This window comes from Pyxicephalus adspersus, chromosome 2 (genome assembly GCF_032062135.1).
Source record: "Pyxicephalus adspersus chromosome 2, UCB_Pads_2.0, whole genome shotgun sequence".
NCBI lineage: Eukaryota > Metazoa > Chordata > Amphibia > Anura > Pyxicephalidae > Pyxicephalus > Pyxicephalus adspersus.
The window spans coordinates 8450096-8464806 of NC_092859.1; the positions used below are offsets into that span (position 1 = coordinate 8450096).

At 35.7% G+C, this 14711-nt stretch overlaps 1 protein-coding gene across 1 annotated transcript in view; it reads right to left on the minus strand.

Annotated features, from left to right (window-relative positions):
- Window positions 1-14711, minus strand: part of LOC140322307 (uncharacterized) — a 37762-nt gene that overhangs the window by 14381 nt on the left and 8670 nt on the right. Inside the window, exon 2 of the mRNA XM_072398886.1 lies at window positions 84-1631. Within this exon, the coding sequence (XP_072254987.1) occupies window positions 84-1631 (1548 nt within the window). The remainder of the gene's footprint in view (window positions 1-83; window positions 1632-14711) is intronic.

Sequence of the window (14711 nt, forward strand, 5' to 3'; positions counted from 1 at the left end):
TGGTGGTAATGTTGTTATTATGCTAGGTTCTGTTGTAAAGATTTCTGTCACTGTTTGTGATGGAGTCATTATGTCTCCAGAGCCCTCTGGTGTGGTGAATATTTCTGTCACTGTTTGTGGTGTTGTCTCAATGTCTCCAGAGCCATCTCCCGAGCCTTCTCCAGAACTTTCTAGTGTTGTGAAAATTCCAGTTACTGGCATTAATGTTGTTGCTATTGCACTAGATTCTTCTGGTGTTGTGAAGATTTCTGACACTGTTTGTGGAGTAGTATCAGTGTCTCCAGAGCCATCTCCAGAGCTGTCTCCAGAACTTTCTAATGTTGTGTAAATTCCAGTAACTGGTGGTAAGGTTGTTATTATGCTAGGTTCTGTTGTGAAAATTTCTGTCACTGTTTGTGGTGTAGATTCAGTGCCTCCAGAGCCTTCTCCTGAGCCTTCTGGTGTTGTAAATATTTCTGTTGCTGTTTCTGCTGTAGTCTCAGTGTCTCCAGAGCCTTCTCCAGAACCTTCTAATGTTGTGAAAATTCCAGTTACTGGTGGTAATGTTGTTGCTTTTGCAATAGATGCTACTAGTGTTGTAAAGATATCTGTCACTGTTTGTGGTGTAGTTTTAGTGTCTCCGGAACCATCTCCAGAACTGTCTAAGGTTGTGAAAATTCCAGTGACTGGTCCTAATGTTGTTGCTATTACACTAGATTCTTCTGGTGTTGTAAAGGTTTCTGTTGCTGTTTTTGGTGTAGTTTCAATGTCTCCAGAGCCTTCCCCTGAGCCTTCAGGTGTTGTGAATATCTCAGTTCTTGGTTGGTGTGTTGTTTCTATATTCCCAGATCCTTCTGGTTCTGTAAATCCTTCAGTAAAGGTTTGTGGAGTTGTCTCTTCTTCTCCAGATCCTTCTGGTGTTGTGTATATTTTTGTAACAGTTTGTGAAGTTGTTTCTGCATCTCCGGAACCCTCTGGAGTAGTGAATATTTCAGTTGTTGGTTGTAACGTTGTTTCTTCATCTCCAGAGCCTTCTGGGGTTGTAAATACATCAGTAACTGCTACTGTAGTTCTTTCTATGTCCCCAGATCCCTCTGGTGTTGTGAAAATGTCTGTTATAGTTTGCAGGGTAGTCTCTATGTCTCCAGAGCCTTCCCCGGATCCATCTGATGATGTGTATATTTGTGTAACTGTTTGTGGAGTTGTTTCTATGTCTCCAGAGCCTTCTGGCATTGTAAATATGTTATTTGTTGTTCGTCCAGGTGTTGTGAATGTTTTTGTAACCCATATTTGTGTTGTCTCTGTGTCTCCAGAACCTTCTGGTGTGGCAAATATTTCAAGTGTTGGCTCAACTGTGACATCTGTATCTCCAGAGCCTTCTGTAGATGTATAAATTACAGTAGGCGTTTGTATTGTTGTTTCTGTGTCTCCAGACCCCTCAAGCTGTCCCAAATTAAATCCCGAAATGAACTTAACATGGTCTGACCATTTTTGGACTATTTTATCCTTTCCAAATGTATCCTTTTCTTTTATTCTTTCTAGTTCTCTTTGAAGCAGCACATGTTTTGGTTCTTTCTTATTTTCTGTAAGTTTAGTAGAATCTCTGGGCTCTGAACTTTGTTCTGGCTGAATATTCCGCTTCCATTCCGCAACTGAGAAAAAAGATGGATAAACGTTAACATTTAAAGGGTAAAAGGAGAGAGGTTTTAGCATTTCCCTACTTGATGTTATTACTAAATGAACACATTTTAATTTCTGTTCTGGGTTTGCCTATATAGAAATAAATCTGACATTCAACATACATTTAGTGGTGTATAATGAATTACGGTCTTTAAAAACACATTGAGCTTGAAGAGTCTCCATCAGAGAATATTTAGTTAATGTCAGATTCATTGCTTTATAAATGGACCCCTGAGTTTTTGAAGTTCAAGCTTTAATAAATGGAATAAATGTAAAAAAGGAATGAATATCATGTAATGTATATGTTTCAAGAAATACATCCAATTTTTCTTCCAGACCAAGAAAATGTAATTTGTGAAGTTGGTCCCCAGTCTAATATGTAGCCAAATATGGAAAGAATATGGTTTGCTTTTACAAAACACAATTTTTATTTTCTTGATGTAGTCTAATGAAGCAACAATTTATTTGCAAGCTTAGTGCACTGAAAGCTTGATATTGACTAAAGATAAAACAACCTTCTTTTTGGCTGTTATCTGGATAGCTCTTAAAAATGTCAACTAATTTTTAATTCTTTTTGGTTTACAGGGTTGTTTAATTTTCTATACAAAGCCAGTGTAAATTGTCAGTGTGGCAGATTTTTAGGTAATCTAACACTTTGGAACACACTAACCTGGGATAATCTAACACCTTTATTGTAAGAACACCATTAGTGAAAGCTTTCCTGAAAACTTGTGACATGTGACATGGGTATATGACCAATAATATATATGTTTTGGATAAAGTTGGACATTATTGTTCATTTCTGGTTCCCATATTTCCTCCCACATTTACCATAATGTAAAGTCTAACAAGGATTTTTCAGAACACTAATAAATACAACAGAAAGGAGGATGAGCAGCTTTCACCAGGAGACCTCAACATGCCAGTTTATGCCAAAGCTTGCATGATGGTGTTGATTTAAAGCTCTTTAAAGCTGAAGAAGATACACTTTTATCATTGAAGCTGGGTGATCCAGCAAACCTGAAATGAATTCCCCGGATTGAAAACATTTGCTAACAAATAGCAAATGACTTTTAAGAAATTGATTAGAGGTTCACTGGGTTACCCAGCTTCACTGATGAAAGTGTATCTTCTCCAGTCTTGGAGAGCTTTAATAAATCAGACCTATTATTTCTGATTCATCTGAACCTCTAAGAATTTTAACTATGGGACCATTAACTGAACAGAACATAAATAGCTCATTTTAGTTATAGTCATTATTATTTAATTACACATGTTTGCCATGCTTACCATATAGAACCCTCCCCCAATTTAGGAAACTAATATAACAAAGTAATCTGTATGATGCTTCTATGCTCTTCCCCATGTTTGTGTGGGCTTTTACCCAAATTTATTTGCACGTTTTTACATATGAACGTAAACTACATCTTTATTCTGTAGGTTACATTCTTCCTCAACAAAAGGACAGATAATAAATAAAAGCTTTCATGTACCCATAAAGTTTTGTTTATTATATTTAAATATGGAAATACATTTACATAAAGTATTTTTAAAGGGTCAATTTACCAAAAAGAGGCTTTTTACTTAACAATAGAATATAATGTGCTGTGTCTGCTGCCTTTTCTAAAAAGATCTGCTTACTATGTTTTTTCTTTTCCTGCCTGCCTTGGGTTTTGTGGGTGTCCCTGTTGGCATTGGGGTGTCCTCTGTTCTAAACAGGAAAAGTAAAGTCCCAGTAACCCTCCTCCAGATTTCCTGGGGGATATAGGTCTGATTTCCCCGCAACAAACAAAAACACAGAAATTAATTTGCAAATAATAATGAAACCTTTTACACATGTCATACAAGTTATTTACTTGACCTTTTGTTCATATAAACATAACGGTCCTGGTTTTTTAAAGCTCTCCTAGACTAGAGAAGATAAACTATCATGGGTGAAAATGTCCAGGATTTAAAACATTTTCCAGATAATAGCAAATGATATTAAGGAAATCTATTTCAGGTTTGCTGGATCACCCAGGTCTATCTTCTCTAATATTGGATAGCTTTATTAAATCAGCCCCAATGCATGCAAGTGGCCTCTAGCTATAATCCAATAGTTGATATAATAAATAGAATAAGATAAATTACTTTTTTAAAATCTTTCATATTATTGTGATCAAGAGATCCTATTACAATGACCAAAATTACTAATATCCATAAGCAGTCCAATCCTAATACAAATGGAACATATAGAGCTCTATTTGTAAAACAGGTAATCTAACATTCCCTTAAACATTCCTTGGTGGGATTTTATTACTGCTATTGACACACATGGACCTGGAAGATTCTCACAAGAGAATGTCTCATTCCCTGTTATATATATATAGAGCTCCTAGTTATCCCTAAATAAACGGTGGTATATACGGGTGTTCAGACTTTTCCACATCCATCAATAATCAGATATATTCCACACCCCAATACGGTCAAAACTCACTAGAGCAGGAGGAAGACAGGAGAACCCATTATTTTATTATTGTATATTTTACTTTTAGATAAATATTTCATACATTAAATTATATGTACATTTTATTATCTTGGTATTATATTATAAATAATATTTTATTTATATTGGGCTACTTGATACTTGATTGTCCACTTGTTGGTTAAACCCATGCAATTTGACCCAACTATAAAACAATAGCTTTTGTCATAAGTTTGAAATCCATTGACTGTGTGGAATTTATCCAGTTATGGATCTATATGAAGAAGTTATATGATTAAATATCCACTGGAGTTTACTGAAAGTGGCTTCAAAGGGGCTTTGGAAGATCGCCTGCACTGATATTGAACAAGGGGTGATGTAAAAGGTGAAGCATCGTGGTACTGGTTAGCAAAACACGGTGCTTCAGCAAACTAAATAGCACTAAATCTTTTTCTGAACTTCTTTATCAGTTACATATAAAAAAAATGATAAACTACTGAAAATCCATCAAAAAGAACTATACAGAGAGGAAAAAAAATTAAAAAAGTGTAAGTGGGTAAAAAAAAAATATTTAAATGAAACAGAAAAAATAAATAAATTACATACCTGCAACTAGTAGCATCACACCAAGAATTATTGGTATAAGTGTTTTGATTTCCATGATAAGTGTTTGCTCATAGCTTGCTTCTTGTTGATCAATAGCTTCTTTTAGATTCAGTCTAACACCAGCAATTCCCAAACCTAAAGTGTCAGAGTTTGGAAAGAGATCTTGATGTAAATCCAAGTGATTCTTGTCTCAAACTTGGGACATACGTAGGATAATTTACATATCTAGGGCCATAAAGACAAGTCCTATGTCAACGGTCAAATCCGTGTAACAAGTGACAGAATGTGTCAAGGCCATGGGTGTGGTGACTAATCTCAGAAATGTCCATTAGGCAGCTTCAGAAGTTGATGCAGGACATCACAGCTTTTGTTATTTATTAACAGGAAGATTTAGCTGATTGCCTCACCTCAGCTCCCTCATACTTGGAAGAAAACTGAAGTTCAATACTTCAGTTATCAGTTTTTCTTGGATGAAACATTTTTTTTTTTTATTGGTGATTAATTCAGGTTGGTTTAAACATTTGAATGTCTACAGTACATATGCCATATTTATGTGATGCAAGCATTCTCACTCAAAAATGGGGAGTACCAATGATTTCAAGTATCTTAATACAAGTATATTAATTTTGACACCCCTCAAATGACAAAAGATCAAAAGTTCCCACTAAGGGATTCTGTTAAGGCACTAACATAGAAAGGTACAGTATTTTAGACAGTTGTCCACTTCTAGCCTTATGGTAACAGTTTGGAGATGGACCCTTTTGGGTTATTATAACTATGCCTCTATGATGAGTTCATTACCAAAGCCAGCTTCATAAAGATATAATTCCAAGAGTTTTGTGTGGAGGAACTACCAAAATCATGTGTTAATATTTGATCTTGCAAATCTTGTTATGGCTTCATGGGTACTAGTGTTGGCCCATGTGAAGGTGACAAGACCCAGGATGGGGGGATGCCTCCAGGACTGCTGGAGCAAGCAGCTTCTGTATTGTAGATATTTTGAAATGATCCTGGAATGGATCTGGTCCAGGATTCAAAACATTTGCTAGCATATAGCAAATAACTTTGAAGAAATCCATTTCAGGTTTGATGGATCACCCAGCTTCACTGTTGAAAGTGTATTATCTCCAGCCATAGGAAGCTTTATTATATCAGGCCCATTGAGAGGTTCCTTAGCAGGACCATAATACCCAAAGACTGATGATAAGGAATAGACCTTGACGTCCTTGTGTTCTGAATGCTTCTTAAGGAATCTTTTTGGTTATACTCAAAGTATGTTAGCAGTGCATTATGGTTTTAAAACAAACTTCTTTAGAAGAATCTGCACATAAATTTATGGGGAATATGAACCTTGATACACCTTGAACCTGAACCTCATCCTTGTACTTGTCCTCCACATCTATCCATCTTTACTATAAGCTCTTATCTACTGTTACCCAACAGATATAATTATCTGTAAATATAGAGCAATGATTAGATTTATAACAAGGGAATTTATATACTTTTGTTGTTTTTGCACATTTTTTTCATTCAAATAGATATTAGTACATGGTATTTTTTACTAAAAATGCAGAGCCAAATAGTTGCATATTACGGCGTCATTACACAAAGCTCTACGCTTGGAGTGACATAGGTGTCTCCTTTCTGTATTAGTTGGTATGGAACAGACAGCAGGAGATATTTTTGTTACTGTTTTAATATGGTTGGAAGAGGAAGAGGAGAAGAACGCTAACATTAGTTTGCAGTCTGATAAAAGACTCTTTTCAAAGACGCCAGAGCATGATAAAAGGTTTTCCTTATAGCTGTCTGCAAAAGCACTCTTGTTGTCCGTGTTTAATTGGAGGCTTTGCAAGCAGCCATAAAGTTACATCTTGGAAAGAAATTTCTGATTTGTACAGGACTTAAAAATGTAAGTGCAGAAATTTAAGAACACATGATGTACACCCTAACAACAAACACTGTATACCTGTCCCTCTTATTCTCCCACTGTATCAAAGAGTGTTTTAAACACCAAAGCTTGAAATATCTGTATAATATTATCTAAAATACAATGTAACAACATTTCAGCTACATTGTATTCATAATTTTATTCACCTGCATTTCAGATGGCTGACATTTGACATGTATACAATATCTTTCAAAGCAACCTTACCAGAAGAATAAATAAAAACAGTTCCTATTTAATCCATAATGAAGCCTTAATCCACAATTAATCCCCCCTTTACCATATTTATTTTTAACTAATAATGTTTAATATTTTTTAAAATGTTCTGTTTATTATTTTGTGTTGCATAAATATGATGCACACAATAAAAATGTTCATTGTAATTAAAGAATCATTATCAATGAGCAATTATAGAAAAATATTCTCCTATCTACCGTAACCATAGATGTTTTAGAACTATTATTTTGTTTTAGTACACATTTTTGTCAGCCCTGAAACCATGGTTTTTACCATTTTGTAACTTCATGACCTGTTTCCAAGAGTTCTACATGGTGCTATCCATGGTCGTCATTTCAAGGACCCTTCCTATATTACAAGATCAGTTTGCTGTAAGGAGTGCATTCTTATCATGGAGATTGCTTTTATTGAAAGGTTAGTTTAAAAAGTAAATGGAAGGATCACATTTTAAAAATGACCAGTTTACAGTAAAATATGATGTTCTATTATATATTAGGATACAGGTTTCTGCCCCTGAACTATATCAGATGGTCAAACTTGGGCATGGAGATGACATTCTGGGACACATCCATAACTGTTGACTACATTGAAAACTGCCAATAATTAGTGATCTAGTACCTGCAGCTTTCTTAGTAAAAATCAAATTTATATATGATTTACCTAATTGAAATTTTAACCATACAGGTGCTTCAAGTTCAGTGCAGAGTCATGTTGTAACGTCAAAGAAAAGAAATACATTGGTAAAAGTTCAACCCAAATCAAGATAAGATAATCTTTTCTACATCTTTCAGTACATTTTATTATTTTTTCACGTCAGAAAAAATACAGTTGTTTTTTATTTTTCTCTGCAGTTTTATGAGAGGCCTTGTGAACTTCAGACTTTTAGAAAACTTTAAGTAATGCCAGGGAGTTTCTAGGCTATTTCGTTGGTGGATGTAGGAAGCTGCAAAGAGATTGGATCTCAGCCTATGGAAGGAATATACTGTACATCGGTGGTGTTGCATAAATTTTGATGAAAAAAATGTCATTTAAATTATTTAATTCAAGCTCAAATGCAACATACATACTTCTCCAGATGACTGCTAAAAATGGCAACGCATGAGCTTCCTGCTGTTTACGAAAAACAATGTAACGGTGTTAGCTCAACAACATCCAATAAATCCAAACCAAATGTTGGATGTTCAGTGAAACTTTGCAAGTAGCCCAAATCAAAACAACAACACTAAACATCTGATCTGGCAAATAAAAGTTCTGATGTTCACAGGCTAATTTAACCCAAGATAAAAAATATAGAGAATTTACTAACCATTACCAACGCCCCCCAACATATGTGAGCTGTTCTTTTTCTACTCCCTATGTATATGACCTGCTCCTTGTTGACTTACAAAACTTGCAGGTCTCCACTTTCCATCCCTCTATACAATTCAGCTCCTTGTCTTTGCATACCATTAATCTTGTCACCCTGTTACCACTCCACCCGCGGATCATCTGTCCAGCAGCCTGCAGCATCCTCAGCTTTCCTTTAGCTGTGCAAAGATGTACGTTTTTAAGCATCCCCTTCACTTTCTCTGAGGCTGTGCTAAGCTGAAGGGAATTTTAGGAAATGTGAGCAACTAATAAGCAGAGTAGTTCCTGGGTCCAACCTTGTCCTGCTATTGGCTGCTAGTTGTATTTATACCTCCCTGATTCCAGGCTTTAGTTGCTAGATACTCAGTGCACTTCCTGCCTCTCTGCCAGCTAGTTGTTTGTTTGACCTCGGCCTGTTACCTGACTCCGTTTTGTTTCTGCTTGTCCCGACCTCGGCCTGTTACCTGACCTTCACCTTGTCTGCCACCAGTCCTGACCTTGGCTGGTTATCTGACCTTGCCTGGCCTGGTGCCTGCCCTGACCCTGGCCTGTTACCTGACTTTTGCCTTGTCTTACGCCTGCTCTGTCCATCAGTCCACCTGGACTGTACCTCCTGCTGTCATCTAACTGATTACCTAATTTGCACTGTCACTACACCGGAGCCCTCTGTCCCACTGTCCCTCTGGAAGATTGCAAGTTTCCAGTTTGTATTTAGTTTTTCCCAATTTGTTAAACTTTGTATTTTTATAAGTCAGGGCCATTTTCCATAACCCAACAGATTCTCTACCACCTGGCCTACAACCACATACAGGAATTTATTATTATCACCAAAATACTCTACTTTCTGCTAAATACACTACTTTAGGGACAATACCATGCTTAGAAGTTTTGCAGTAACTCACAAAGTGAGCAATGTTGATTTGTAAAATTGGCAGATTTTTGGAAAACTTTCTCCACTTCATCCCTTTTATTTTTTCCATGACACCATCCTTCCTGTTAAATCCTGAGAAACAAGAAAACTAATATGACTGACAGCATGGGCATATATGCAACACTAGATAAAATTGCAACAGGAAGGGGTGAACAACCTCAGATGAATAACGCATATATTACACCTGTCATTATTTATTTAACATAGAATGAGTCAAAATGCAGAGGCAGTGTGTGAAAAAATAACTACACCCTTACCGTATTTAAAAGAATTAAGAGGGTAAATAGCAGCCAGGTGCTGCTAATCAAATGACTTGAATATCTGAGCATCAGTAAATGTGGCAATCTCTATAAAAGCAGAAGTTTTGGTAGTTTACTGTTTTGAAAAATTCAGGTAGGGGAAAATGCAGCAGATATGATCTTAGAGAAGCAATTATTGCTGCCCCTGAATCTGGTAAGGGTTTAAGGTAATTTCCAAATAATCTGAAATCCATAATTCTACAGTGATAAAGACTATTGACAAATAGAAAAGTACCAATGTATTGTGTAGTCAAATTAAAGTCCATCTGCACGATCAACTAAAGCTTGAATGAAATTGGGACAATTATCCCAAGCACTCCATCACATCTACAATGGCCAGTCAAAGTTTAGACCTCAACCAGAAGGAAATGCTGTGGTGAAACATTGGGAGTACTATGCAAAAATTAATGCCCGTAAACCAGGGGTGTCAAACTCAAATACACAAAGGGCCACAATTAAAAACTTAGACAAAGTCGTGGGCCAAACTTGAAGTTTATTGAAAAAATTAAGGAAATTTTTCCTTCTCATTAGATATAAAACCTTTTTCATACGGAAACAATTACCCTGTATAAATATATAAACGATTCATATAGAAAACTCTCTTCCCCATTATTCACTTTGAGATTATTACAAAGAACAAGAGGGCACTCTGTGTCTGGAGGAAAAGAAGTTTAAGCTCCAGATAAGGAAGGGATTCTTCACTGTAAGGTCTGTCAAAATGTGGAATCGGCTCCCTCAGGAAGTAGTTTCAGCAACTACTATAGATTGCTTTAAGAAAAAGCTGGATGTTTTTCTAGAAGCACAGAATATAACTGGGTATTAGCTCTTTAAAGTAAAAATAACAGTGACTGTTGATCCAGGGAACATCTGATTGCCTTATGGAATCAGGCAGGAATAATTTCCCCTGTTGAAGCAAGTTGTACCAGGGATTTTTTTTTGCCTTCCTCTGTGTCTTTTAGGGTTTTATATCTGGGATATGTTTATTTCCCTAGTGGTTGAACTTGATAGACTTTTGTCTTTTTTCAACCTAACCTACTATGTAACTATGTAACTGAAGCAATATTGTAAAAAAAAGTGGGCTAAAATTCCTCCACAACAATGTGAGAGATTCTACAAGCTTTTGAATCCTGGGGTGTACTTAGTTCTTCATACATTTTTCTCCATTTTGGCTTCATTTTTGCTAAATAAATAATTATATGGAGGAATCTGTTGTGTTTTGTTTTACTCCTGAGGTTAGATTTGAATAATTTTAGAACCTGCTAAGCAGCAGACATTTTTTTTATCATGTCTTGATATGAAGGACTTTAGAACTTAGTAGGGTTACTTACCTTTTCATGACCTTATCTTTAGGACTATATGTACAGAACACTGCAAGTCAATATTTCTAATCTGATCAGAAAAAGTACTTTGATATCACCGTGAATTTAAAAGATTGAAGTAGCCTTAATATAATTTCAGCTTCATGCATTATTATTATCATTTTATGAGGTTAAATCAAAAGAACAGTTATCTGTTATCTGTTGAATAACCTGCAACCGTTGCATAATTTCTTGAACAAACATGTCAATTTATTGCTGTCATGCTATTTTAGGACCCGTCTCACATCTGTGCTATGGATTCATTGTATGTGTTTGTGTTTGTTGTATTTGGCACAATCATTTTATTATGTGTGTGTTGGACTGATTTATTATGTGATGTTGGTAATAAATGGTTTTATTTTTTATATATTGCAGCATATAAGACATATTTGTGGGGGTTTTAACCTAAAGCTAAACTTCAGGCAACCTCATAAGGGCAGTAATCCCAAGAACAGGGGCCAGTCTGCATCTGTATCATCCTTCACTGTAATTCCAAATGCCACCATCACGACTTCAGCCTCCAGCTTCCCTGCAACTCGTAAAAGACACTATTTGCTCTGGAGAATGTGGCCTCGCTGGCTGCTGGAATCTCTATTGGAGTTTTGAAGATTTTTTGTTTGGGCTCAACATTGTAATTTTTTTAAACAAAGTCAATTTGGGAGTAGTTGTTACTCATTTACTCTCTAAATAACTTTCTTGGCTAGCAGGTCAAGTTTAAAAAAGCTCCCCTAATGAATCTGCCCAAGTCAAGAAGGTGGTGGAACGTTTCAAGGAGTACTTCAACCTTTTCAATTCTGAAGGTCCCCTTCCACGGTTAAAGAGATGTTTTTTTACCCCGGTTATAGAAACACAAGATCAAGGTAACCTTTAGGCATTATCATTCTTTTTCCAGATCACTATTAGGTCAACACTATGCTTACCCCAACCCAGAGAGAGTCTTCATCTGTACCAATAAAGCTCTTCTTGGTAAGACAGTCTAGGATAGTTTCCTTCTAGAACAAGGTTTCTCAAACTTTATAACATGAGAGAACATGAAGAATAACTTTTATGCTATTAGGAACCCCTGTTATACTTACTATAACTGCATCACTTGGTACATTAGTGACCTGAAAGGCTTAAATAGCTCATTGCTCAAGGAACCCCTAGCAACCTTTGGAGGAACCCTAGTTGAGAAACACTGTTCTAGAACACTGTTCTAGAAGCTAGTAATGAAAATACTACTAATAAACAGCACATGGTTTTGCAAAAGACATGTCCTGCAACAGTTATGATCCTTTCAATAAAGTGTTTCAGCAATGTCAGGGGACCAAATTACTCAATGCTCAATGGGTTTTAAAGGGTACTAACAATGAACCAAGATTGGGGAAATCTAGTCATAAGTCGTCAGACGAGTACAACATTGATGTTTTTGATTTTGCCTTAGCTTAGTCCTACTGAAAAAAAAAATGAAAAATGTTTCATCAGTTTGCAGCTCTGGTTGGTTTTCCCCCTGTCAAACAGTTTGAACTTGTTTAAATGTTTAAATATGGACCTAAGCTTAAAAATGCCAACATTGCATGTCATCCCTGTCAGAAATAATAAATAATAAGTTGAGACTTAAAAGTTAATAATTCAGTTCCCTTAAGTAAATATATATATATATTACACAATTTATGTTAACACATTATTAGAAAAATAATACATTTAGCTCAAGTTTACATAAACCCTATCTTACAAGATAACTTTAAAAACATAGCTTTGAGTAACAAACAATATTCATCCACAAGGTTTCAAAATGGTTCTTAGTAGTAACTCAATTTACAGAACATTGTCTATTTCGTCAAACTAGAGGACCATATATGTAGTCTTACATTAAATAGGGATAGATCCACTCCAGATGGTTCAATTCAGACAGATTTAATGTAATAGCTACTTGTTTGGAAATGGGATCTCCCCTGGATTATGACTTTCTGGTTTTGGAATGCACTACCGGTAATTGCTCCTGTTCAGTCTGATTTCCTTTCTTAAAATCAACATTCTTAGTAGCTAGTTTTTCATAACTCCTACGCTACTTTATTATTTTTAATGCAAAAAAGGTTTAATTGTTCTATAAAGTGTAGGGAGATGAATAATACATGTTGAAAGCCACTAAAGTGCCGTACTTTTTAAGAATAATTTGAGTATTGCAAATGTCTAAATGTAAAATTGGTAATAGCTAATTAAAAATGTGAAAGAATGTGACACTTGGGGCTGATTTACTAAAGGAATATAGACTGTTGATTTACCAGGATGAATTACTCCCTTGTAAATTATAATTCATTTGAATCAATGAATGTGGGGAAAAATCTTTATGCAAAGAATACCCAATCAAGCAAGGAACTTTGAAAAAACAAGTAGTTTACGTGTACTGTATGTGATTGAATAGTTGAAGTCAGTAGAACTTGACCCTATTTGGCTTAGTAAAATGATTAAAAAGGGAAACTCGCTTTGAACAGACTATATATTCTTTAGCAAATTACCGCCATTGTCTTCAGCTAAGCAATGATATGTCTGATGAACAATCTTCTTGAGTTCATAGATAATAACTCCAGTATGAATAATGCCCACTTGAGGCAAAGTAAGAATTTTCTCCAATACTTGGATTCGCATATTTTTTTCCCAGCTGTAAAATCTCTTGTGAAATGAAACGTTCATATTTATGCAGTAAACGCTAGGAGAAAATCTTTATCATAAATAGATTCCTATATCTCACTTTATTAGCCTCATGCGTATCTAATCATATTGTATCCGGCCTGGAGATAATTCCATTAAGGAACCAGTATTTGTGCTTTCTATCAATGATCACTGCAGGTAGGTCTCCATTTCAACTTAATGATTTCAAAATTAACTAGCCCCAATGAGTACCAGTCATTTGGATGTATTGGCTGCATTTGTTTTCCTATTTTAATCTATTTATGTTACCTAGGTATTATGGCATTATGGTATTATTTGTATGGTAACAACACTCACTGTATGGTATATGTGATGTTTCTTCAAATCACAAAGTAATTGCTTTCAGAAAAATTTCAGGAAAAGAATAAAAAAAAAGAAAATGGAACAAATACTTTTTTCTAGTTTCTGTATGCATGCATAGGCAAAATGCATAGGCAAAATGCATAGGCAAAATGCATAGGCAAAATGCATAGGCAAAACGTAACATAAACATTTTGGGTTGATTAGATAAAAGTTTTGGTTGCGCAGTTGTATTTCTCCTCAATCTTTCTTTTTGATCCATGTATCATTGTAATTGGCACAGAAAATTGTCCACAATCCAGAATTGTATATTTTGTCACCAAGACAAAAAGTGAGAGAATGCTCAATGGAAACACCAACTGAGGTGCCAGCATCTAAGAGGGAAATTCCCTTTAAGGTGGACCTATCGCTAGAATTTTTACTCTACATAAAATGGTAGACAACCCTTTAATGTAAGGTACAATAGCAGAGCCTCCTGAGATACATTCATCATGCATCCCCGAATGGGATGTGAGATCAGCATGCGGAGTGAGATTGGCACTCCTTTATTTTCCCAATTTACCGCAGTGCGTAGATCAGGTGACATAGGCAGAAGGTGAAAGAAGAGGAAAAAAGATGGCAGCTTTGGGATGAAGGTGGATTCCAGGACGACGCAGGACCTGATGCAGGAAACCTCTGGAGGAATCAAAAGGATCTGTGGAAGTAAAAGTAAGTTTTTTTTTTTAGTTTACTTCCGCTTTAATTGTTGAAATTTTCTCCCATCGGCTTTTGTGTTTTCAGGCCAAAAGTTTTTGGAAATTCTCCCAGTGAAAACATTTAATAAGTACTTCACTGACAGGAGTTTTGACCTTTCCATATTTTATCCTAAACTGAC